We start from the raw sequence: 27,363 nt of genomic DNA, 5'->3' as shown, positions 1-27,363 counted from the left end.
AGGTGCAGGGAAAGGCAGTCACCATCAACCTGCCGGGAGAAACAACACCACAGCCGTCTGTGGGACCCGTCCATCCAGCCGAATGTTTTACCGAGAACTGTGTCTTCATCATTGGGCTGAGTGAGTACCACCGTGCCGTGCGGCACAGCGCTGCCCCTGCGACCCTGCACCCCGCCAGGCCCCGTAACCCGCCTGACATCCATCCCTACCCCATCACTGGGCCCCGGGACAACCAACCCCCTACCCACGGAGGGGAGAAATAACAACCAAGCTGCTCCCTGTCACCGCTCCCGGGATCCCCGTCCAGAGCAGCGGTGGTGTCACCATTATCACCACAACCGTGGGTGGCGTCACGGACAATAAATCCCCACAATCAAACCCCCTTTTCACTCACGGGCGAGAAACGCCGCTCGAGTCCCCGGGATCCGGCCCACCGCTCGAGCCACCACCGAGCAGCAGCACCAGCGGCCGCCGAACCCGAGCAGTGGGAGAGCGCAGCGTCCCCTCCTCCGCCCGCGACATTCCCGCACACACCAAATCGTTCCTGAGGATCCTTGTGCAGCAGTTGCTGGATTAGATGTTTCAGGTCAGCATCAAGCCAATATGGAAATGGCGAGCGCCTTGTTGCCATCATGGACACCACAGTCCCCAGGCTCCACCAATCAACTGCTGTGCCATGTGCTGTTTTGCCAAGCACCTCAGGAGGCATGTAATGAAGACTGCCCGTCACTCCACAGATGGTATTGAAGGCGGTAACACCATCTCAGGCGAGTCCCAGGTCGATAATTCGGATGTGGCCATCTGCATCCAACATGATGTTCTGCGGCTTTAGATCTCTACAATTAAATAGGAAAACACAATGAGAATCTTCCCATTGATACTAGAAATGAGAAATGGGTCACTGCAGGACTGGACGGAGAAGACAAGAATATACAGGGGACAGACAGAAGGAGGAGAGTTCTGCTTACCGGTGGACGATGTTGTGTCCATTTAGGAACTGGAGACCACATACTATCTCTGCTGTGTAGAACCTTATTGCGAGAACAGAGTGTAGTATCAATGTCATTGTCGCATTTCCCTCCCGCCTGGACTACATACCTTTCCATCCCTGTCTCAGCTAAATCCCATCCTTAGTTTTTCATTTTTTGGCATACTGTCCTTTTTCTTACCTTACAGTGTCAGTGTTCAAGTAGCCGCACATGTCAATCAAAGCCTTCAGGCTGCTGCCGGAAAGATCCTCCGTGATGAATACGCACGCTTCAGAGACTGTTGTGCGGCATACAGGTGACATACGAATGGACAGTCTCTGGCCGCTAGGAGTATCCACCGCTCTCTCATGATGGTGTTTGTGTTGCCCTCTTTTTTGGTGACGATCTTTACAGCCTTGTGGATGTTTCGGCCGGGGACTGATGCCAGGACCACCTGGGGAAATTAATAGAGAATTCTTAGAAAGTGTTTATGGGAGGCAGAAAATAGCTGGTTTATTTACTGCACAAGAAACCTGTGGATTAAATGGTGTGTGAGACTTTTAGTAACAAGGACCTTATAGTAGAGCAAAACTAAGCTATCGGCATAATGAAGTGTCTAATTCTTGGATCCTCTATGGAAACATCTTAATGGAGTATTTGACTATTATCATATGGGTACAAATAGGACAAACACTGCATGGCTCTTTGAGCTGATTGGAGTCAGTATTGGTCTTATGTCAATGTGAAACTAATTTAAGGTTTACTAAAACATAGAGGTCAAAGTATATATTGTATCCTGAGAACAGCATATATGGACCAGTACATGTATATAAACCATGTCCCTCCACTCCCCACAGATGTGACCCCAGAGATCAACTGTTCAATGAATCTGAATACTCATTTATAGCAGCACTACACCTAACTATGGTGATAAGAGGCGCCAATATGTGAAATATAAAGTGGTCATGGGGCAGCCGACTGTCTGGATGGTTTTTTTCAGTCACCCCCTAGAAGACCATTTCAATGAATATTTAACTACAGAGTAAAATGGATGGAGATAAAATGGCAAAGATAGTTTTATAAATAAAAAATATTCACTTTGGGAAAGCTGCCCCTACCCAAGATTTTGTGGACGTTGAAGTGGCTCATGTCAAGCCTGGGGTAGGCACAGGATGTTCCTGGGTCTCCGCTGCATTAAGGTCTTGGCTCTTTATCCTCCAATTCATTGTCTTTGTCCTCCCTCCTCTTTTTGAGATCTTCTTGAATCCAGTGGTGTCTCTATTCTCTTCTCTCTTCCTCTTTTCTTTTCTCTTCTTCTTGCTGTCTTCTCCATGTCTAGTGGATGCCATTCTCAGAAATGTCTTCCCGTCTGTAGACTTCAGTGCAATCACTTCCGTCGACGTTTGAAAGTAAACGGCAGTTGGTCGTGTGCAGGTGATGTCAGCGGTGACGGAACCTTAAGGTGGCAGCTGCCAGGCAGCAGCGCATGGACCTGCTCTGCCCTATACACTGCGATGTGGGCATCATGGCTGACAGTTTAATGTCCAGAGATTTGAAAGAAAACTTCATGGCGACTTCTAGTGCTGTTTTTTTATATTTCACAATACATTATTTTTATACACATACTGTATATAGAGATGTAAAAATGTACAACGAATACATGAAAAAACCTAACATACTATAACATCACAGCTCTTCCCATCACTAATAATGATGGGCGGACCCAGACTGTAAAAGTTTGGACCCGCGTGGTTTCAATGATGCCCAGGTGCCAGACCCAGGCCCAAAATTCCAGGTATTGATCCGGCCCTGGGGAAATAAGTCACTTCTTTAATTTATAATTATTAATTTATTCCTTGCTTCCACCGCTCAGCCACTTCTCACTTCTTTTATGATATGGTCAGTATTACAGGTTTTGTAATTTATTGATACGTATGCATTTCTTATATCCTGGTAGTGTCACATGCTGACAACAGAGCGCACTTCAATCATTTGCTCAAATCTGGTTGTTGGTTATTTGGCAATTTATCCATGATATACTCTATATAACTTAAATATCTGAATATATACTACTTTTATAGTCTGCCGGGGCATACATATAGATATATTTTCCATATATACTGTTTATTTATTAATATTGCTGTATACCTTTGCAAGGTTGTAGATATATATTTTTGATTCTTAAAAGCACTTATTTATTATCTCCTTAGCAATATATATATATATATATATATATATATATATATATATATATATATATATATATATATATATATATATTGAAATAAAGGTTGTAGACCAGCTCACCTGTCTGAGCTCAAGCCCCAGCGTCCTTGTTCTCCTTATTGCACGGACCCGAAGTGGGAGACTTCCAAGATATGTAGAACAACATGAAGAAGGATCCAGCAAGGCAGAATGACTCCAAAGGGCAACAAAAGTTTTTTTTTTTTCTCTGACTTAATTATCTAAGAATCAAAAATTCCAGAGCTCTTGACAAGTTGTTAAACGCAAGGTATATGCAGTATGGACTACGCGTTTCGGCGGACGCAGCCGCCTTCTTCACGGTCCCAAGACAAAACACGTTTTGTCTTGGGACCGTGAAGAAGGCGGCTGCGTCCGCCGAAATTTGTAAATTTGGAAGGGGAATAACAGAAGAAGAGCACAATGCAAAGAGTTATATAGAAAAAGGGCTTCAGAATTGTTATTTCCTAGGGAATAAAGTGTATTACCAATATAGATGTGTCAGGGAAGCCAACAGTTTCTCTTTTAAAACAAATTTCTTCAGAAGGAGAGGAACAAATCTAAGCCCGGGCGGGCTCAGCAAACACAGAAGGCAAAAAACAGCTCCAAAATGAGTATGTAGTGAAAGGGACCCTGTAATAGAAGCAGGGAGGGGACTGACGCAGCCTGGGTAGTGATGTTTATAAAGGGGACATGTATGACAAGCATTCTCTTCCCAGACGACAGCTCTTTCTACCTCTCCTGAACCAGTTACCTGTATCATTTCTACTTCTGTCTCACCTACATCTCTCAGGCTTCTGTACCTGTACTGTCCTGCCTCTTCCTTCCCTACACACATTCTTTTCCTTGCCCCCATAATCTCATCTCTTGGCCAGACATGGACACCTCTTACCCCCGTGAAGATATTTTCATGAGTCACCCCAACAAGCCAGACAATGCCCATACTATTGTTGATGTCGGAGCCCCTCCAGCTTCTAGAGATCATCTCCTCTGGTCTGTGTGTAACACCGTCTACCTGAACCTCTTCTGTCTCGGATTCATGGCGTTGGTCTACTCTGTCAAGGTGAGAGAACATGGAGCAGCACTAATAATGGGTCATAAGAGGGGTCACCTAATTTAAATTTGGTTTTACTGTGACGACTGATTCTGTACCCAACATTTTTTACTGAAGGAGATCTACTAAGCAAAGGTGTCAGTATTGTATCAACATTATTGGACTTATTTGTCATTTTAGGCATTTTTACACCTATCTTGATAGTTTTAAAAGTCATATATATGAACATTGAACCCATTTTCTTTTTTACCAAATGTGCAATGCATATGTGTCACCAATAAGAAGATATAAGAGGCTACATTTATCATGCTATATACTTGAGTTTGATATATTAGGCAAGTTAATGCACAGTATTGCAAAATTTATGCAGGATAGCCTTTGAGGGCATAGATGTGTGAATTAAGAACCCTATTGAAGCCCCAATATTATTGGTCAGGGATTAAATGTTTATGAATCTATGGACCAGCTGTAGATATTGTATTACGATGTGACATTGAAATGACTATAGTTGAGAGATCATTACATTCATACTTAATTCTATTTTCGGCATCATCTGGTAGATCACAAGAAGTCGTTGACTGGGAGGGAGCAGATCACTTGTAACAAAATCAATGGTGCTGCATTCACTCAATATTACCCAACATGTGACGAAACATTACAAAATGTTGATGTAATCTGACAATTTGAGATATTGGCTATCGTTATTGGGGAGACCAGTCCTAATGGCAAGGATAGACACGATAACTTATTTTTTTCTATATTCTTCTTATGATTTTGTTATTCACATATTAGAAAATTTGGCCACAGAAGATAAAGTTGGGCAATATTACTGGGCAATGTTGGGGACATCATTAAGGAGCTTTATTATTGTCATTGTCAAAGTGTTGTATACAATCCTCTAACATGTACCTGCCTCATTTTCATTCACATGACCGATTATTCCACATACGAAAAAAACAGACCTATTATTTTGGTCAGACTATGATCAGCGTTTGGTACCAGTGTCATCTGATTTTCTCGTATGTGGAGAAATGTAAAAAAAACCTCCATTATGACTGTCCGTGAAAATTGGATCACACTTGTCTGTCATCCAAGAGCGGTCCAGTTTTTACATGTAGCCATCGACTTGCATTGCCGATTTTGATCTCGCACTTTTAGCAAAATTGGTCAAATTTCTGAGATTTTCCATTGACCATAAAAAAATCACAGACTTGTGAATGGTCCTATAGACTACTACAGATGTGAGTGCTATGCGTGAAAACCACAGATAGGAATCGTATGCGAAAATCGGACGTGTGAATAAGCCCTTCTGCTGTCCATAATTAACATTGTAACGTATAGAAGATATGTAATTTATTATTCCATAAGTGAAGATCACTGATGACACTGATGTCTAAGACTGACACAGATGAAACACCGATAAAAATCGGATCCAAAACATTGATGACACTTGTACAATTTTTTGTGCACTTGAAAAATTATGGACGTCTGGATCAGGCCTAAGGGAAAGAGAACATCAATTTGCTCCACCTTTACCTGTTGACAATTGTACAGTAATATTTGATGTAGTTTTTGCAACTAAAACCAGGTATGACTTACAGCAAAGATGGGCTGCAGTGTGTTCATCGCCCAGGTCAAAAACTAATACTCTACTAGGATACAGCTAAGCCCCCACTAAGTGGAGGCATCACAGGTGCAGGAGGAGCAAATCACACACACAATTCCATGGACTGGAGAGGGCGATTGCTGGATGATAAAACTGCACACCGATGGCTTGCATAGAGCGTTATTCACACATGCAAATGCACAAACTCAAGCTCGCAGCCTATTAGGTGACGCCCATAATATTAGATCAGGTGGGCTGCCAAGCCGTACCCCACTTATTTTTGGAGGATAATTATTCCTCTTTTTGTTGCTATTTTTATATTTAGTGTAGGGACCTACAAGCATGAGGTTCCCGTGATGAGGGTTGTAGGCTTCCGTTTTATGGCCATAATACCAACTAAAACCTCATATTTTTTTGTACAGGATACAGCCAGGCCCCTTTCTGTTAGGCCTTGCATATTAGAGTTTCTGTCCGTGCATGATACACAGGTGGGGTACGGCTTGGCAGCCCCACATGGAAGTGTGTGTGTGATTTGGTCCTCCTGCACCTGTGATGCATCCACTAGTGGGGGTTTAGCTGTATCCTGGTAAAGTATTAGTTTTTGGCCTGGGTGATGTACACACTGCAGCCCATTTTTGCTGTAAGTAATACTTAATTTTTGGAGGATATTTATTCCTCTTTTTGTTGCTATTTTTATAAAACCAGGTATGGAGTCAAGGGAAGGAAAATGAATATGTTTCTTTTTTAAGTGTCGTAGACAAATCTATAGTATCACTTTTCATCTAAAAATACTGCTTAGATGAACCTCATTTTATGACCCACATTTATCAACTGGGAACACTTAATTTTTCAGGCATCATTTCACTGGCGCTGTCTTGGGTATTTCATATTACATAAGTCATATTGTATAATCCCATTGTAATGCTCACGCCAGTCTACAGACAATGAGTGGTTTTAGTGGACCCACTGGACCATAGTGGGACTCGTGCTTACCCTTTAGTGGGAGGGGCTTAACTAAGCGCATACCGCAAGGCAGACACCAGGTACCACTTTCAGGATAGTAACCAGGACTGTGGCTGCTGAACTCCAAGGTAGATACAGACACTGGTATGGGCACAGGTATAGGCAAGTACAGTCAGGATGACTGAGGCAGACAGGCGGGTATGGACAGATATGGTGAGCACGGCAGGAACAGATAGGTATGGGAAGGCAGGTACAGGTGACGGACACAGGGATAATGGGAAAGGAGCTTGGAACCTGAGAACTAACTAGTTATCAGACTGGTATACTGACTAACTGAAGGCATTGCACAGGCATCTGACCTAAAGGGAGGGTGCCTTAAATACATAGTGACTCTTAGCCCTAAGCTGAAAGGCATTTTCTGGAAATAGCGCACTTGCCCATTAGCAGGAGAGTTGGTGCTCTCACGCATATACTAAGCGTGTTCTCAGGAGCCTGTTCGGCATGCACAGGGACTGGAGGGAAAGGGAGGTAGATGGGCACATGGGCAGCCATGGACCTGAGAGGGAGAATGCAACCCGGCGGTGACAGTGAGTAAGTCAGCGTTCTTGGCGTTTCACCCATCAGAACATATTTTGTCCTTCATACTCCAGCACCTAGAGTTGTCCATGGTCTATAGCACTCCACTCCAGGTGGAATAATAGCCATTACGCACCATTTTCTTCATCCACATTTTTGGCGTTTGGAGAAGTTATACTATTCCAATAAACATTTTCAGAACTTGAGTCTTTTGTTCGTGGCTCATTTCCAGTGGTTGCTGGAATTTCCTTTCTTGTCTACAGACCAAAGAAAACACTTCTATTCCTTAATTGGTCACTATTTCTGAGGTTTAATTTTTAACCTTATCATGATCATTTATCATTTCTGTGTTTTTGTATATTATTACTATCATTATTATTATTGCATCTAATGCACTTGTTAAATGAAGGAAAAAACGTGAAACAACGAAAAGGGATCATTTTAGCAATTTCAGTGGCATGTCAAAAATATTGTCCAATGGATTAGAACAACTTTTAATTACATCAGTGGGTTGTCCTCTGGTTTGGCTTCTCTGTCATTTTGTGGCTGTATGCCTTAACAACCTAGCAATCTTCTATAATTCAGGAGAAGAACGCTCTGTATTTTGCACTGTGACCCACGTAGAAGGCACAAGGTGCAGCTCCTCTCTTGTAATTGCCAGTGAGGGCAGAATACTCAGATTGTTGGTTCACCAAAAACCATGGTGCAAAATAAGAAAACCTATTTCAGGCATGAGTTGTAAATTTTAGGACACATCACTGGAGATTCACAAGAACATAGCAATCATTGACTTCAAAGTAAGCTCCATATTGGGGCCTCTAAATTGTCAGAATCCAGGTGTGCTCCAGGATCTGCTGGCACCAATAAAGAACAGATTTCATCCAGCTTGCCCATGTGATGCCTTTGATGCATTCTAGTGACATTGTGCAATATCAGATTTCAGGAACCAATAAAAAAAAAACTAAAAAGTTATCACCAGAATTACAAGTTATCCTCTATCCATAGTGTTGGGGTAGCATTCATTGCTGAGGTTCTGACTGCTAGGATCCCTAGTGATTCGGAAAAAAGGGTTCCCGAACCTTGCTTTACAGAGTCCCCTCTTTAATGGACTGGAAGTATGTATGCTCAACGTTCACATCATTCATTGTCTATATCGGTGATAGCCGAATGCTGTACTCTGCTTTCGTCTGTTGTCCCATAGACATTGAATGGAGCGGAGAATTTAGCTTGTGCACCTCCACTCCATTCAAGATGGCCATACAGAGCCTGTGGTGCCCTGTGAAAAAAAGTTATTTCTTATACAATGGATAGGGGGTAATTTGGATAACTAACATTCCTGGGAATAACACGTTCAAGTTAACCTGTCAAGTCCAATATGCACACAGAACCTCAAGCAGTTCTAGGTGCATATTGCTAATCCCTGCCTATTTGTCCCTGTATCTAGTAGCATAGATAAAGGGATCTTCAGAAAAAGTATTTTTAATACTCCTTTATGATATGCTAATGAGCTCAGGGACTAGTCGCAAGCGCATTAGTTCCCCGACTAGTCCGCCCTCTTAGCATGTTAGCACTCCCACAGGGGCATGGTAACATGCTATTCAAGGCCCATTGCCCAGCGTCGTGAGCGGTGACGCGCATACCAGTGTCCATTGTCACCACTTAAGCGGGCTTTACACGCTACGATATATCTAATGAGATGTCGGCAGGGTCACGTCGTAAGTGACGCACATCTGGCATCATTAGTGATATCGTAGCGTGTGACAGCTATGAACGAGCAGAAATACTCACCTTCTCGTTCATCGCTGATGGTCATTTTCTAAATATCGCATGTCCTGTTGTTCATCGTACCCGGGGCAGCACACATTGCTCCGTGTGACACCCCGGGAACGATGAACTGCAGCTTACCTGCGTCCCGCCGGCAATGCTGAAGGAAGGAGGTGGGCGGGATGTTCCGTCCCGCTCATCTTCGCCCCTCCGCTTCTATTGGCCGACCGCTGTGTGACGTCGCTGTGACGCTGAACGTCCCTCCCCCTTCAGGAAGAGGGTGTTCGCTGCCCAAAGCGAGGTCGTTCAGGAGGTAAGTACGTGTGATGGGGGGGGTTACAGAATTGTGCGATACGGGCAAGAAATTGCCCGTGCCGCACAAATGATGGGGGCGGGTGCGATCGCATGATAAATTGTAACGTGTAAAGCAGGCTTTAGACACCGGGTTTATGGTCAGTGCTCATGACCAGAAGTCCCGTCACTTCTGGTCATGCACACTAGACCTCCCTCAAACTGGGATGCGCACACCCAGCTTCATAGTGAGCATGACCGGACGTTTCGGGACTTCTATCATGCACACTGACCCTAAACCCGGTGTCTAAAGTGGTGACAACGAACACAGCTAATAGGCATTGAATAGCATAATAACACAATGATAAGAGGGCAGACTAATCGGGAAATAACGCCTTTGCGATTAGCCCCTGCGCTCTTTAGCATATCATATAGCATCTTTATTAATACTTCTTCTAAAGATCTCTTTATCTATGTTACTAGATACAGGAACGGTTAGACGTGGATTAGAAATATGCAGCCAGAACTGTTCATGGTCCTGGGTGCGTATTGCACCTCACAAGTTCCCTTTAAGCCAGGGGAATAAAGTTATTTTTTAAGTACATTGGAAAATTATCCATATTTATTCTAATCATGTATTACTTTGTTGTGTCTTACATACGTATTTTCCACCATTTGCTGCATATTGTGCTAAATAGCAATAGTAATACACTCGCTGTACAATGGGCTAGTCATCATGTGCTGATGTTTTCAATGTGAAACTTCTGAATTATTTTTGGCACCACAACCTGTGTGTCCATTCATCTGTGGCTTGCCTGCAGCAGAAACTAGTGATTTTTGGAGTAAAAGTAGAATATACAAGATGTTTGAAATACAATTTAAATAGCAGGTTAATTCATTTCTACTTTAAATTTGACCTTTTAGAATATAATCAGAATATACAGCTCTGGGTTATACTGGTGTGTAACTGGCAGTTATTAATAAAGATAGCTTTTAATAATAATCAATAAAAGTATTAGCCTCGAAATACCAATGTATCATTATATTGCAAAACAACATACAAGCAGAAGAAAGCACAGATGGAAGGGATAACCACATGGTCTGCGGTGGGGGAGAGTGATCTTAGGCGGGCTTTACACGTTGCGACATCGCTACCGATATATCGTCGGGGTCACGTCGTTAGTGACGCACATCCGCCGCCGGTAGCGACATCGCAACGTGTAAATCCTAGGTGCGACGATGAACGAGCCCAGAAGCGTACAATATCAAGTCACAGCGACGTTGCCTAGCAGGTATGTGCGTGTGAAGCTGCCGTAGCGATAATGTTCGCTACGGCAGCAATCACCACATATCGCATGTGCGACGGGGGCGGGTGCTATCGCGCTGGACATCGCTAGCAATTGCTAGCGATGTTGCAACGTGTAAAGCCCGCCTTAGGGGTACTTTGCACGCTGCGACATCGCTAACCGATGCTTGCGATGCCCAGCGCGATAGTACCTGGCCCCGTCGCACATGTGATATCTTGTGATAGCTGCCGTAGCGAACATTATCGCTACGGGAGCTTCACACGCACTTACCTGCCCTGCAATGTCACTCTGGCCGGCGACCCGCCTCCTTCCTAAGGGGGCGGGTCGTGCGGCGTCACAGCGATGTCACACGGCAGGCGACCAATAGAAGCGGAGGGGCAGAGATGAGCGGGACGTAAACATCCCGCCCACCTCCTTTCTTCCGCATTGCCGGTGGAGGCAGGTAAGGAGATGTTCCTCACTCCTGCGGCTTCACACACAGCGATGTGTGCTGCCGCAGGAATGAGGAACAACATCGTATCTCCTATTGGTGCGACATTATGAAAATATCCGACGCTACACAGATCACCGATTTACAACGCTTTTATGATCGTTTATCGGCGCATCTAGGCTTTACACGTTGCGACGTTGTTACTGGCGCCGGATGTGGGTCACTTTCAATTTGACCCCGACGATATCGCAGTAGCGATGTCGCAATGTGCAAAGTACCCCTTAGTCTCTGAATGTTTCATGATGATGATCTATCTCTTCTTTTCTCCTAGTCACGAGACCAGAAGGTTCAAGGCAATGAAATGGCGGCTCGGCGCTATGGTCGGAAGGCACGTTGTTACAATATCCTGGCTACGGTGTGGAACATTGCCCTGCCCGCTTTCATATTGGCTCTGGTCATCACAGGCATTGTCCACTTGTCACATGTGGTTAATACATCCCTTGACTTCTTCAATCTTCGAAGCCTCATGGGCAATACAGATGATGACAGCAACTGAACAAGACAAAAATGAGAGTCACACGCTGAACAAATGATATTCATTGACTGTTGAAACAATGCAAAAGAAACAACTCACGCGTTCTTCACTAGAACAATTAATCATTATAAGACAGCACTTTGATTTGGTAGTTCCCTCACAAATGAAGTCTAAGGCTAAACTCCTTATGTGATGTTGGACTGTTTCTTCCTCCTCCTACTTCATCAGGACAGGATAAGACTCCTACTAAGTCTTGTTATATTAGAAGGTTGTGTCTCAGCCAACACAGTCCGGGGAATCCAGAAGGAATACCTATTAAGTCAAGTTCACAAGAATATGAAGATATTTAGACAATGAGAAGAACATGGACTATTCTTCCATCTAAGAAGATGGTAATTACCTAAGAAGATATATAACGTCACATCACAGATCACCATCATCGGTGGTGATATCAAGGCTATTGCTTTCATGCACCATACTTAGCTTCTAATAAAAGCAACATAATATTTGGAGTTTTATGAGTTGTTGATGTTAGTTATGATGTAGTTGTACCATTATTGTCCACTTTGGACAGTACCTTTCTGGTAGAAGGGCCTCCAACAGTAAACGTAGGATAGGACGCCCCACCACAAGAACCTCAAGCAATGAGCTTTAATTTATCGGTATTGTTAAAATATTTCTATAGTTCCACGACATAGGAAATTAGGGATTACTCGGTTCCTTTTGAAATATATGGGCTGTCCATGTAAAGCAGAAATGTACTGGGCTCTCCATAGCACAAGTTATCCTTCTTACTTACTCTTCACTCTAATTAACAGATGAAAGCCCTAAATATTGAACTCCCATCTAACATGTTAGAATTCCAAATTTTTCTAACCCAAAAAACTCCTTTAATGTTTTTGATAGTGTTGTATAAATATGCTGGAGCCATGTTTTAAGAGTTCAGTTTGTCCCAAACAGGCATGATAGTCTGTTAAAGTTTAGCTGACACTCTAACTAAATTATTAAAGACGAAACAAATCTGCCAGGCTGATACTGGGTTTTGCAGTGTCACGCACGGACTTGAGGAAGGTCCAGCGCACGACGAGACACACAACAAACAAGGGGTTCACCACAAAAAATAAGGGTTACACCAGGGACACTTTAACAATGGTGGGCCATGATGCCCGGAAAGGGGATGATATGACGCCTACTGCAGTCACCTGCGGCTGCGCCCTGCAGTCCTAGCCAGTCCTTATACAGGTTCCGCACCTGTCTCCTAGCAGGATACCTGAAGCCCTGACAGACCCTGCAATAATCCTGGCTAGTGAGCTGGCAGGTCAGGATCGCTAGTCCCACCACTGCTCTAATATTATACAACAAGAAGGGAAGGTACGACAGACAGGGGAAACAGCAAAGGATAAAGCCCAACTTTAGAGCTGCAGTCAGACATCAGGACTGCAGCCAACACCGCTTCATACCACAAGGGCTCCAGGAGCTTCTTCCTCCTTGAGGCCTAGCTTCAGAATGAATCAGAATAATTGGTGCGCTCTACTGGGAGATGTGACCATACTTAGGGAAAGAAAGTGGTCACCCACCGGAAGCACCTGAGGCCAGGGGTCAGAAGCTGCTAGAAAGTAAAACTGACGTTAACCCTTTCAGCACCAAAGGAAAGGGAATACATTTACTGTGAGGAGTCTCAGATGGCAAAGAGAGATTCTGGCCTAGATCCTGTCACAAGTCTTTAGATACAGAGAGACGGTTGTGACATACAGTTTCAGATTCTATGCCGCAGTGCCAGGTGTCTGTTATTGTCTGCAGTGGTGACGCAGATAGCATTGAAGCCAATAACTGAGCTCAGCGACTCTATTCAAACCGCTCATAGCCGCTGAGGTCACCGATTGGCTGCAGCACTGTCAACATGACGCCAGCACCTTCAGACAATAATAGACACTGGGAGCAGTAGTGGAGACTTAGGCGGGCTTTACACGTTGCAACATCTCTACCGATATATCGTCGGGGTCACATCGTTAGTGACGCACATCCGGCGCCGGTAGCGACATCGCAATGTGTAAATCCTAGGTGCGACGATGAACGAGCGCAAAAGCGTAAAAAAAAAAAACGCTGATCTGTGTCACGTCGTTCATTTCCATAATGTCGTTACTGCTGCAGATACGATGTTGTTTGTCGTTCCTGCAGCACCACACATCGCTCTATGTGAAACCGCAGGAACGACAAACATCTCCTTACCTGTGTCCACCGGCTATGAGGAAGGAAGGAGGTGGGCGGGCTGTTATGTCCCACTTATCTCCGCCCCTTCTCTTCTATTGGGCAGCCGCTTAGTGACGTCGCGGTGACGCCAAACGCACCTCCCCCTTGAAGGAGGGATTGTTCGGCGGTCACCGCGACGTCACCGACCAGGTATGTGCGTGTGATGCTGCCGTAGCGATAATGTTCGCTATGGCAGCAATCACCTACATATCGCATGTACGACGGGGGCGGGTGCTATTGCGCTCCACATCACTAGCAATTGCTAGCAATGTCGCAGCGTGTAAAGCCCGCCTTAGTGCTGGACCATGGAAGGTCGTGTAAAGTACAGTTTGTTTGTTTTTTTAAACAAACTGCAGCCAGGAAATGTTTTTTGTTGTTTTTTTTTTTTTTAAACAAAACAGAAAATAATAAACATACATTAAATACAAAAAAAAGTATAAAAGAACAAAAATCTGACTACATCAAAAGAGGCTCAGCTAATATTTATTCCCATCTCAAAGATCCTATCCCAATATATACTAGGTATAATAATAATAGTATTAGCAAATACCTCCAATTAGAGATGTAGTCTAGTTCTCCTGATATAGCCATGTCTCTTACCTCATGTGCAGGGCATTGCAGGACCTTAGGTATTCATGGTTATGACCATCAGCAACTAACTGTTAGGTATCCATGGTTATGACCACACATGTAGTAACAGTTAGTTGCTGATGGTCATAACCATGGATACCTAAGGTCCTGAAATGCCCTGCACATGAGGTAAGAGACATGGCTATATCAGGAGAACTAGACTACATTTCTAATTGGAGGTATTTGCTAATATTATTATTATTATTATTATTATTATTGTTACACCTACTATATATTGGGATAGGATCTTGGAGATGGAATACCCCTTTAACATTAGGTTTTAAGCTCTATATTTTTTCTGATGTATTTCGAGGTTTCCAAATGATGTCTCATATGCCATCCCTTTCTTTGGCACCAACAAACATAAAGTTACTGATTTAAATTCTGCTGTTTTTGATGAGATGTTGACCACATTTTATGCATGGGGCTATATAAATTCCTAAAACACCTGAAAGAGCCAGGCAAAATGAAAGCAGTTGTACGGCCTTGGAGTATAAGTCTGCAGTCATTCTATGTGACAGCAAACTTGTGAATCCTCACAGCACACAGTGTGCACACTGTTAAGATTCTCTAGTGCTGGCGGTCATGTGCTGACTTGACGTGCACGGCCTCAGTCAATACAAATTAATTCGGTGAGGCCGGATACAAATATACAAACTGCATACTTGTGGTCACATGACCACTCACTCTCGTCTCTGAAACTGGGGAATCCTGACAGTGTGCGCCCTGTGCGCTATGAGGATTCACAAGTCTGCAGTTACATAGAGTAACCACGGACTTGTACTCCAGCCCCATTAATCAGCTATGCTAGCCATTGATATAGCTGATATTAGACTCGACATTACTGTAATTACCTTCTTTTTGCCTATAACATATTGTTCTGCCAATGAGATTGTGTTAATTCTGGATTATAATCATGTTTAACCTTCTTTTCTCTCTATCCTCCCTGTGTGGGGTTCACAACAATGATTTATATTTTCACCCTTTGTTTTAATAGTACAATAAATATATGTATCAAACAAAAATGGACGCTATGTTACATTTTAGCTGGGATGAATTACCTTTTCTAGTCCATGGAACACACTTTAAAATTAATGCCACAATTAAAAAAATGATATATAAAAAAATAAAGCTGCTTCTGCTTTTTGTCTCCCTGTCTATAGAAATTAACACTGGAGAAGGCAGTAAGAAGCACTCCCATTACCTTTTTTCCACCAAATCTGTATATCAATGGTAATGTAGTGTCGGTGTGTTAATATATTCAGCGATTGCTGTCTTCTCTAGTATTGACACTGGACGTGTGCCGCATGATGCGACACACTACAACACAAGGGGTACACCGGGGACACTAACAATGGTGAGCCCTAGGGGAGATGGGACACCTACTTCACTCACCTGCAGCTGTACCCTACATTCCTGGCCAGTCCCTATACAGGTTCCGCACCTGACGCCGAACAGGATACCTGAGACCCTGGCAGACCCTGTAATAGCCCTGGCTAGTGAGCTGGCAAGCGAGCGACGCTAGCCCCACCGCTGCACTAATAATACACCAAGGGAAGAACAGACTACTGCAGTCAGCACCAAGACTGCAGCCTACACAGCAACTTGCAGAAAGGGCTCCACCAGCTCCTTCCACCTCCAGGCCAAGCATCCAAATGAGTAAGAGAATAACCAGCACCCTTTACTGGGACCAGAAGGTATATATAGGGACCGGGAGTGGTCCAAACCGGAAAAACCTGGGAAGGTAATGAGAATGCTTGCTGGCAAGGAATACTGCATTAACCCTTTCCTCCCCAAAGAAAGGGAACACCTTTAATCTGCAGAATCTCGCGCCAAAGAGACTCTGGCCCAGAACCTGTCACTAGTCTCTACAACAGACTGTGACATGTATTTTTGGTATGCAGAGCCAGTCTGCTCCTCGTCGGAGTCACATGACGGCGATTCATACTCTCCGGATCACACTAGGGTTTATGCGTGAACCAGAAGTCTCTTACAATGTAAGCTTCATTTGTAGCATATCGAAAGTAAGAAAGTGCTAGTTCCATTTCCAAGACGCTACCACAGAACAGACCAAGAGTTTCTGAAATGCAAATTTATTCTCTGCCACCATACACCTACTTGTCCACCTCTCCAACATATCTAACCCTAAAGGAGTGTAGAGATTCTGTGTCACGCTTCTGTAAAAGCCACTTCAGGTCACATAGAACTCATTTACATAAGTTTAGGGGGAAAAAAATGAATGGGAGTGCTTCTTTAAAGGTAATGTGAGAGAGGTTTGATGTAGGGGCAGATACCCTGATTCAAGTAATGTGTCATTTACTAGGCTGCTTGTTGTAGTTGCAATAAAATCAGTGTTTTATCAGCTGTAGATTATCACTACAGGATGAATTTTGTCTTGCCATGTAGTCCTCATGCTCTGTATCACCACACCCACAACACTGATTAGCAGCCTTCTGCCTATGCACAGTGTACGCAGAAAGCTGCCAATCGTGCTGTGGGATGGGTTACATAGAGCTCAGCATTCATAAAACTTGTAACTCTGCAGAAGATAAAGCAGAGATTTTATCACAACTGCAGCAAGCAGCCCAGTAAGTGACACATCACTGGAATCAGGGTCTCTGCTTCAACATTATACTGCTCTCAAATGAAATAGCCATAACATGGTTACAGATTTCCATTATTGGCTTCAATGTGCCCTAAATATAGTAAATTCTTGGTAAATATTGTCCTACATAATATTTCACTTCAAGCTTTCCGGTCTATTGCTAACAATATGAGAATTGACTTTGTAGCCACCTTTATACATCCTTCATGTGCTTACGATAGTTGACAGTACACTGATATTCGCCATTACACTTTCATTTACTAATATGGTAAGTGTTATAATTTAAACAAATCTTTTTTTGTCCTTAGCAGTTGCAATTTCACCAACAGGTGTAAATAGAACCTTAAATTCTATTTACACAAACTCATTTAATAAACATTTCCTCTATTTGCAGATACCCCAAATCTACATTTTACATATATAGAGTTGAAACCAGAAGTTTCCCTCCACTCTCTAGAAAGACACATCTGAATGTTTTTCTCATTATCTGACATGAAATCAGAATAAACCTTTCCTGTTTTAGGTCAATTAGGAGCCAAAATTATTTATATTTGCCAAATACCAGAATAATGAGAGGGGGAATGTTTCAAGGCATTTTTATTACTTTCTGCAAAGTCAAAAGTTTACATACATTTCATTAGTATTTGGCACCATTGCCCCTAAACTGTATGACTTAGGCCCCCTTCACACGTCCGTGAAAAACACGCACGTGTGTTACGGGCCGTTTTTCGGGTCCGTGTCCCGTTTTTGTGTCCGTTTTTATGGTCCGTGTGGCACCTGTGTGTGAATTGCCTATGCTAGCCGTGTTTGTGTGTAGAACATCCATGTGTGCGTGTTGAATTAACGTGTATGTGTACGTGGAATGTCCGTGTGGAATGTCCGTGTGTGTGATGCACAATGTCGTTTATAAATGTCGGCTGACAGCAGACAGAGTTGCGCGATGAGAATGAACTCGGGTGAACTTCACCCGACTTTATCCTCATACCGCGGCTCTGTCTGTGTCGAGTACTGATTAGCGGTCACCTGTGAAGGATTCACCGGTGACCGCTAATCCCCCGAGTGACTGAAGTTTCCCCCCCTCTCTCATACTCACCGATCCCCGGCGCTGCACGGCATTCACACTGCTGCGGCGGCTTTTACTAATTTGAAAAAGCCGGCCGCTCATTAAACAATCTCCTATTCCCTGCTTTCCCCGCCCACCGGCGCCTATGATTGGTTGCAGTGAGACACGCCCCCACACTGAGTGACAGGTGCCTCACTGCACCCAATCACAGCAGCCGGTGGGCGTGTCTATACTGTGCAGTAAAATAAATAAATAAATAATTAAAAAAAAACGGCGTGCGGTTCCCCCCAATTTTAATGCCAACCAGATAAAGCCATACGGCTGAAGGCTGGTATTCTCAGGATGGGGAGCTCCACGTTATGGGGAGCCCCCCACCCTAACAATATCAGTCAGCAGCCGCCCAGAATTGCCGCATACATTATATGCGACAGTTCTGGGGCTGTACCCGGCTCTTCCCGATTTGCCCTGGTGCTTTGGCAAATCGGGGTAATAAGGAGTTAATGGCAGCCCATAGCTGCCACTAAATCCTAGATTAATCATGTCAGGCGTCTATGAGACACCCTCCATGATTAATCTGTAAATTACAGTAAATAAACACACACACCAGAAAAAAATCCTTTATTAGAAATAAAAAACACACACATATACCCTGGTTCACCACTTTAATCAGCCCCAAAAAGCCCTCCATGTCCGGCGTAATCCAGGATGCTCCAGCGTCGCTTCCAGTGCTGCTGCATGGAGGTGACCGGAGCTGCAGAAGACACCGCCGCTCCGGTCACTTCCAGGCAGCAAATGAGGTGAGTAGCGCGATCAGCTGAGCTGTCACTGAGGTTACCCGCTGTCACTGGATTCAGTAACAGCGGGTAACCTCAGTGACAGCTCAGCTGATCGCGCGGCTGTCTTCATTAGCTGCGTGGAGGTGACAGGAGCGGCTGTGTCTGCTGCAGCTCTGGTCACCTCCATGCAGCAGAGCTGGAAGCGACGCTGGAACATCCTGGATGACGCCGGACATGGAGGGCTTTTTCGGGCTGATTAAAGTGGTGAACCAGGGTATATGTGTGTGTTTTTTATTTCTAATAAAGGATTTTTTCTGGTGTGTGTGTTTATTTACTGTAATTTACAGATTAATCATGGAGGGTGTCTCATGGACGCCTGACATGATTAATCTAGGACTTATTGGCAGCTATGGGCTGCCAATAACTCCTTATTACCCCGATTTGCCAAAGCACCAGGGCAAATCGGGAAGAGCCGGGTACAGCCCCAGAACTGTCGCATATAATGTATGCGGCAATTCTGGGCGGCTGCTGACTGATATTGTTAGGGTGGGGGGCTCCCCATAACGTGGAGCTCCCCATCCTGAGAATACCAGCCTTCAGCCGTATGGCTTTATCTGGTTGGCATTAAAATTGGGGGGGACCGCACGCCGTTTTTTTTTAATTATTTATTTATTTATTTTACTGCACAGTATAGACACGCCCACCGGCTGCTGTGATTGGGTGCAGTGAGACACCTGTCACTCAGTGTGGGGGCGTGTTTCACTGTAACCAATCATAGGTGCCGGTGGGCGGGGAAAGCAGGGAATAGGAGATTGTTTAATGAGCGGCCGGCTTTTTCAAAATAGTAAAAGCCGCCGCAGCAGTGTGAAAGCCGTGCAGAGCCAGGCCGGTGATCGGGGAACGGTAAGTATGAGAGAGGGGGGAAACTGACCGACAGACTGTGAGAGAGGGACAGACAGACAGAGAGACCGACAGAGAGACAGAGAGACCGACCGACGGACTCAGGGAGATTGACCGACATACACAGAAATAGAAAGAATAGCCGACATCACTAGAAATAAAAACACCAAACGGACACGGACTATAGGTAGATGCATACGTGTTTACTAACGTGTGTGCACATACCCATAGACTTTCATTGTGTCCACGTGTGCGTGCTCCGTGCAGATAACGGACATGCATCCGTGCAAAACGCAAACACATACGGATCACGGACACGCACACACGGACATAATGAAATAACGCACGTGTGACCACAATCATAGATTAACATTGGTGCACGTTTGGCCGTGTCTCCGGTATATACGGAAACGGACCAAACACGCACGTGTATCACGGACGTGTGAAGGGGGCCTTAGGGGCACTTTGCACATGGCGACATCGCTAGCATCAGCTAGCGATGGTGAGCGCAATAGTACCCGCCCCCATCGCACATGCGATATCTTGTGATAGCTGCCGTAGCGAACATTATCGCTACGGTATCTTCACACGCACTTACCTGCCCTGCCACGTCGATCTGGCCGGCGACCCGCATCCTTCCTAAGGGGGCAGGTCATGTGGCGTCACAGCGACGTCACACGGCAGGCAGCCAATAGAAGCGGAGGGGCGGAGATGAGCGGGACGTAAACATCCCGCCCACCTCCTTCCTTCCGCATAGCCCGTGGAGGCAGGTAAGGAGATGTTCCTCGCTCCTGCGGCTTCACACACAGCGATGTATGCTGCCGCAGGAACAAGAAACAACATCATATCTCCTATTGGTGCAACATTATGAAAATTACCGACGCTACACAGATCACCGATTTTCGACGCTTTTGCGATCGTTTATCGGCGCATCTAGGCTTTACACGTTGCGACATCTTTACCGGCGCCGGATGTGGGTCACTTTCATTTTGACCCCAACGATATCGCAGTAGCGATGTCACAGCGTGTAAAGTACCCCTTAGTCAAACGTTTTGGATCTCCTTCCATAAGGTTTTCACAATAGTTGGTAGGAATTTGTATTGCCGGACTGCTCTGCCACCATGCCACGTAATCTGATAGTCCAGAAATCCGGCAGTGAGTTCAACAAGGTCACAGTTGGCGGTTCACACAGCACAGAGGGGACCGTTTGAGCCACCAGCTGTGACCTTAGTTTAACTGACTATCAGATTGCATGACATGGCGGCAGAGCTGGCAGCGGGTTCACCGGTGGTCACAGCTGTGATTGTCAAGGTAACAAGTGTGACCCGCGGTGACCTCACTGCTGGATTGCTGGACTGCTTTGCTACAGTTTCACCTAATCCAAAATTGAGTAATCCGGCAGCGAGTTCTACTGAGGTCACAGCTGGTGGCTCCCATGGTACCATTTGCGCTGTGTGAGAAGTCAACTGTGACCTCAGTTGAACTCACTGCTAGATTGCCGGACTGTCAGATTGCGTGACATGGTGGCAGAGTAGTCTGCAAATCTAGCAGCGAGTTCACCAGCGCTCACACTTGGTACCATGGGAGTCTCCAGCTATGAACTCTGGTGACATGAGTGATGTGATCATTTCTCTCTTTTTTTTTTTTTAAAAACTATTATTATTTCTTTTTCTTTACAGTGGTGCACCTGCCAATCATAGCCATGCCAATACTTGGCATGGCTGTGATGGGGCCGGACGTTTCCACACCGGAAAACCTTTTAGATTGGCCAAAAAAACCTTTCAACGTGCTTTATTTATATCACAAACATGAACAGGAACCAGACGCAAAGGCAAAAGTCTGTGTTTGGGTCTGGGACCCGAACCCCGATCTTTACAGCTCGAGTTCGCTCATCCGTAATAGTAAATTGTAAGCCCATCTGAGATCAAACTTGAAAAATACACTTAGCACCCATACTCTGATTATATAAGTTGAGGATGAGTGGAAGTGGGTATGTATTCTTCTTAACCATGATTTTGTTCAGTTCTTGAAAAATACAGTGGCTACAGGGGAGGAAGAAGCACTGAAATGACCCTTCCCTAAATGTTTCATGGAGGTATGTTCAGTCCCAGATGAATTATAGAGACAAGCTTTAGGTAATTTGGTATTAGGAACAAGATTAATAGCCCAATCATAGGACAATGGGGAGGTCATATTTGTGCCTCTTTTCCGAGAACACATCACCAAAGTCTTTCAGGCCTTTCAGTCTAGTGGAGTCTACTTGTACCGAACCTAGACATTACTTATGACAATTGGGACTACACTTAACAATTTCCTTCAACGCCAATCAATAACAGGATTGTGAATAAGTAGCCAAGGAAGCCCCAATACCAGCCCAGCAAGGACATTATCCAAACCAGGAGATGGATTTGGCTTCTTTATGCAGCATGAAAAAAAAACGCAAACGAAAAAAGTGCCGTTACATTATTAATGTAGAAAGCTTTTCTGTAATATTAAAATGCATTAAAAAACCCGGATTCACATCTGCAACAAACATATACCAAATATCTGGGAAAACGCATAAAAAATGCAGCAAACACGCAATAATCAGAGAGGATTGTTATTGCGTTGTGTGGTGCGGACACCTGCAGAGAAAACGTAGCATTTACGCTTTGTGTGAACACGGCCTCAGCGTTACATTTTCATTATATTTTTTATGGGTTTTAATAGAGAAAAATAATCAATTGCACCATGTTTGCCATTTACCGATACCCATAAATAATCTGATCACTGTGTTGTTCAGGTCTATAAATGCATACAGCTGCACACTGAAAAAGGCAAAAATGTACAAAGGGAAAATATGGCACTGCATTACTGCAAAAGAGAGATATTTAGTTTATGTATTGGCCAATGCATGTAAGCCCGGACACCAAGGGCAAGGTACAGTCAGGGCCAGAAATATTTGGACAGTGACACAAGTTTTGTTATTTCAGCTGTTTACAAAAACATGTTCAGAAATACAATTATATATATAATATGGGCTGAAAGTGCACACTCCCAGCTGCAATATGAGAGTTTTCACATCCAAATCGGAGAAAGGGTTTAGGAATCATAGCTCTGTAATGCATAGCCTCCTCTTTTTCAAGGGACCAAAAGTAATTGGACAAGGGACTCTAAGGGCTGCAATTATCTCTGAAGGCGTCTCCCTCATTAACCTGTAATCAATGAAGTAGTTAAAAGGTCTGGGGTTGATTACAGGTGTGTGGTTTTGCATTTGGAAGTTGTTGCTGTGACCAGACAACATGCGGTCTAAGGAACTCTCAATTGAGGTGAAGCAGAACATCCTGAGGCTGAAAAAAAAGAAAAAATCCATCAGAGAGATAGCAGACATGCTTGGAGTAGCAAAATCAACAGTCGGGTACATTCTGAGAAAAAAGGAATTGACTGGTGAGCTTGGGAACTCAAAAAGGCCTGGGCGTCCACGGATGACAACAGTGGTGGATGATCGCCGCATACTTTCTTTGGTGAAGAAGAACCCGTTCACAACATCAACTGAAGTCCAGAACACTCTCAGTGAAGTAGGTGTATCTGTCTCTAAGTCAACAGTAAAGAGAAGACTCCATGAAAGTAAATACAAAGGGTTCACATCTAGATGCAAACCATTCATCAATTCCAAAAATAGACAGGCCAGAGTTAAATTTGCTGAAAAACACCTCATGAAGCCAGCTCAGTTCTGGAAAAGTATTCTATGGACAGATGAGACCAAGATCAACCTGTACCAGAATGATGGGAAGAAAAAAGTTTGGAGAAGAAAGGGAACGGCACATGATCCAAGGCACACCACATCCTCTGTAAAACATGGTGGAGGCAACGTGATGGCATGGGCATGCATGGCTTTCAATGGCACTGGGTCACTTGTGTTTATTGATGACATAACAGCAGACAAGAGTAGCCGGATGAATTCTGAAGTGTACCGGGATATACTTTCAGCCCAGATTCAGCCAAATGCCGCAAAGTTGATCGGACGGCGCTTCATAGTACAGATGGACAATGACCCAAAGCATACAGCCAAAGCTACCCAGGAGTTCATGAGTGCAAAAAAGTGGAACATTCTGCAATGGCCAAGTCAATCACCAGATCTTAACCCAATTGAGCATGCATTTCACTTGCTCAAATCCAGACTTAAGATGAAAAGACCCACAAACAAGCAAGACCTGAAGGCTGCGGCTGTAAAGGCCTGGCAAAGCATTAAGAAGGAGGAAACCCAGCGTTTGGTGATGTCCATGGGTTCCAGACTTAAGGCAGTGATTGCCTCCAAAGGATTCGCAACAAAATATTGAAAATAAAAATATTTTGTTGGGGTTTGGTTTATTTGTCCAATTACTTTTGACCTCCTAAAATGTGGAGTGTTTGTAAAGAAATGTGTACAATTCCTACAATTTCTATCAGATATTTTTGTTCAAACCTTCAAATTAAACGTTACAATCTGCACTTGAATTCTGTTGTAGAGGTTTCATTTCAAATCCAATGTGGTGGCATGCAGAGCCCAACTCGCGAAAATTGTGTCACTGTCCAAATATTTCTGGACCTAACTGTATATCTCTGTAATCCAGGAACCTAACTTAAATGCCACTATCTAGGTTAAAAACATCCTTATCTGGGCAAAATGCTACTATTTGGACTACAAACCCCCATGTATGGGCAGCTAGGCTCCTGCTACAATAGTTATGAACAGCCAGGTCTTAGGGCGGAGTGCTCAGTCAGAAAAAGACTTACATGCATTGACTAATACATACACTAAATATCTCTCTTTTGCAGTAATGCAGTGCCATATTTTCCCTTGTACATTTTTGGCTTTTTCAGTGTGCAACTGTATGCATTTATAGTTATTATGTTTTTTCAGTTAGCACATTTGTTGGATGTGCGGGTCAGTTTTTTGATATTCCTGTGTTGTTCAGGTCGTTATGATTAGAGAGACACCAAATATGTCCATGTTATTTGCTGATTTGTGATGTTTATTATTTTTTTAAAAAAAAGAGCAATAAAAATTACATTATTCTATTTTTTATGATTTTTAGTAATTTTATTAGAAGAAAAAATCCTCTTTTCCTCTCCCTATAGAATACAGGACATACAGATGCTGCTCTGTACAATGGATATCTATCTCCAGTGTAATCAGAGGCTCCAATGCAGGTTCATCGATACAAAATCCTTCCTCTGACATCATCAGAGCTGGTGGCTCAACACTAGGGCTGCTGTAATGTGTTTGAAAGTTGCTTGTTTAATTCAAAAGGGGGTGAAATACAAAATAATTTTTTCCCATTTTTTTCTCATTTCTGTGCAGTAGTTTTATAGGAACAATAGAATCTGACTTTTTCTCATCAGCTACATACAGGTACAGTATATATCTATCTATATCTCTATGTAACTGAATAATCTGCTTCTGGCTTTTGAGCTTGCAAAACAGGTCAAGATTTACCAAATTCTCCTCTACCTATCAGTACAGGCAGTGGCTCAATGGTGGAGTTGCTGTCTATGGACAAAAATCTCAGGTGCCAAGAAACCAGAACAAATAAGGATATAATTTATGTACTGCTCATCTTGAGTTAATTTATTCACTGAACTGAGAGGAAGAGCCGAGGCAAAAGCAGTGAACAGCGGGACTGTGGGAGAGAGCCCTCAAATCAAGACAGTCCCGCTGAATTTGGGACAGTCAGTAGGTGTTCCGTTACCCATTTGACAAAGTTATGAAGTTGTGGTGTCTTGTCAATGGCAAAAATTTGAATGAGTTTCTCAAAACTAACTTTCCCTAATCCTAATTTCTGGACCAGTTCCAAATCAATAGTTAGCTGCAGACCCGCAGTTAATGAAAGCAAAGCAATAAAACCTGGTTTTTGAAGGACAAAACTGTATCTAACAGTACTTTATAAGAAGAGAAAAAAAGTACCTAGAAGTCTAGGTGACCCCCTCGACAATCATCCAGACCTAGGCATTTTCTGATGGCTTCCTTGCTTGAGGAAGAGTTGGACAGTTTTTTTTAGATAAGGTCCAGCGAGACCACAGTAGATACAGAGTCTAAGATTGTGTCTACATTTCCCATCTTCAGCACGAGATTTGGTAACTTCAACGTCCATTGGCTCCACCTCAGGTAAACAGACATGATCCGGAGGAGTATAGAATGTACTCTGCTACTTGCCATGTCTCTTATAGATTCTGCTGTCCATCCATATCGCCTGGGTCATGGCTTCCATCAAAACAAGGGGATAGTGTAGCGCCTCTGAGACCATCAGGGTGCTACAAGGTTCTGAATCCCCACAAGGATGCAGGGCCTACCCCCATAGGGACCCAGAACCCCAGTGCCGGTAACGCCAAAAACCCAGGTAATCCCAGTTTCCCCAACAATCCCCCATACAATGGTGTGACACCCTAGCAAAACCAAGTAGTCACAAAAGTAGTCCACCCTCCTTGTTACCACCAAAAAACCACACCCAGGTACAACACACAGCCATTAAAGCCTTGTCACCCCCTCACACCAGTGGGCAGGATCAGGCGGATGAAAACACCCACCTAGGGGTTCTGAGGTGTCTGGTGAGGGAACACAACAGTGAAGTTTACACCATGTTCAAGGACAGACGAGTGCTTACTGTAGTCAAGTGCAGTCAGAACAAGAGAGTTGACAGTTGAAGTGGAGAGTTCAAGTCTGACAGCAGTGGAGTCAGGGGTAGGGGCCCCTGGTCTACCTGGCTAGGTGGCAGACAGTAAACAGGGCCACAGGCGACGGAGATCCGGTCGCGGGAGACCTAAAGTGGACCGGGGAGGGTTGTAGCCCGCCGGTGCTGACAGCGGGAATCTGGTCCGGAGGCCGTGCACAGACGGGGTACCTGGACCCTAGGACAAGGAAGGTTGCATGCCACTTGTTAATCAACCAGCAGAAGACGAGGTTTCAGGTCTTGTTCTCCAGAAGCCCAGAGAGTGAAACGGAAGCCCAATGCGGGAGATAGGGTGTCCGTCAGAATCCACAGAAATCCCAAGGGTCAGATTTCGCGGGCCACATCTCCCAACATACACAGTACCGGGAGTGGACTTCCCCATTCCATACGGAGTTGTCCCGGAGAAGACAGAAACACAGAGTGCAGGAGGAAGGGACCCCTTTTTACTACACCCGGATGTGGGACCCGAATACACCCACCAAAGGCGGCCGGTCACTGGCAACTTGGTTTACCACTGGACTTATGTGTGATTACTGAACTGTGAGTACACAATTGATCCCCAGTCCAACCCGGCGTGTCCCCTCCAGCAACCATTACTCCCGTGTACCGAAAACCAGGGCCCCGAGACTACACCTCCCCTACCCGTGGAGGGGATCCCATCTTGCTGCTCAGCTCCATCAGCCCCGGGCATCCCATCACCAGGCAGCAGCGGTGT

General features: G+C 44.3%; 1 protein-coding gene across 1 annotated transcript; it reads left to right on the top strand.

Moving 5' to 3' along the window:
- Nucleotides 1-3,906: 3,906 nt before the first annotated feature.
- Nucleotides 3,907-12,226, top strand: IFITM5 (interferon induced transmembrane protein 5). The gene is made up of 2 exons (XM_075326417.1): nucleotides 3,907-4,272; nucleotides 11,532-12,226. Exons 1-2 carry the CDS (start codon nucleotides 4,087-4,089, stop codon nucleotides 11,754-11,756), a joined length of 411 nt encoding a protein of 136 aa, XP_075182532.1. The 5' UTR covers nucleotides 3,907-4,086; the 3' UTR covers nucleotides 11,757-12,226.
- The last annotated feature ends 15,137 nt before the right edge of the window (nucleotides 12,227-27,363 follow it).

The sequence above is a fragment of the Anomaloglossus baeobatrachus genome, chromosome 10, assembly GCF_048569485.1.
Source record: "Anomaloglossus baeobatrachus isolate aAnoBae1 chromosome 10, aAnoBae1.hap1, whole genome shotgun sequence".
Taxonomy (NCBI): Eukaryota; Metazoa; Chordata; class Amphibia; order Anura; family Aromobatidae; genus Anomaloglossus; species Anomaloglossus baeobatrachus.
Note: the sequence above shows the minus strand (reverse complement) of the source record. Positions and strands in the feature narration are given on the sequence as shown.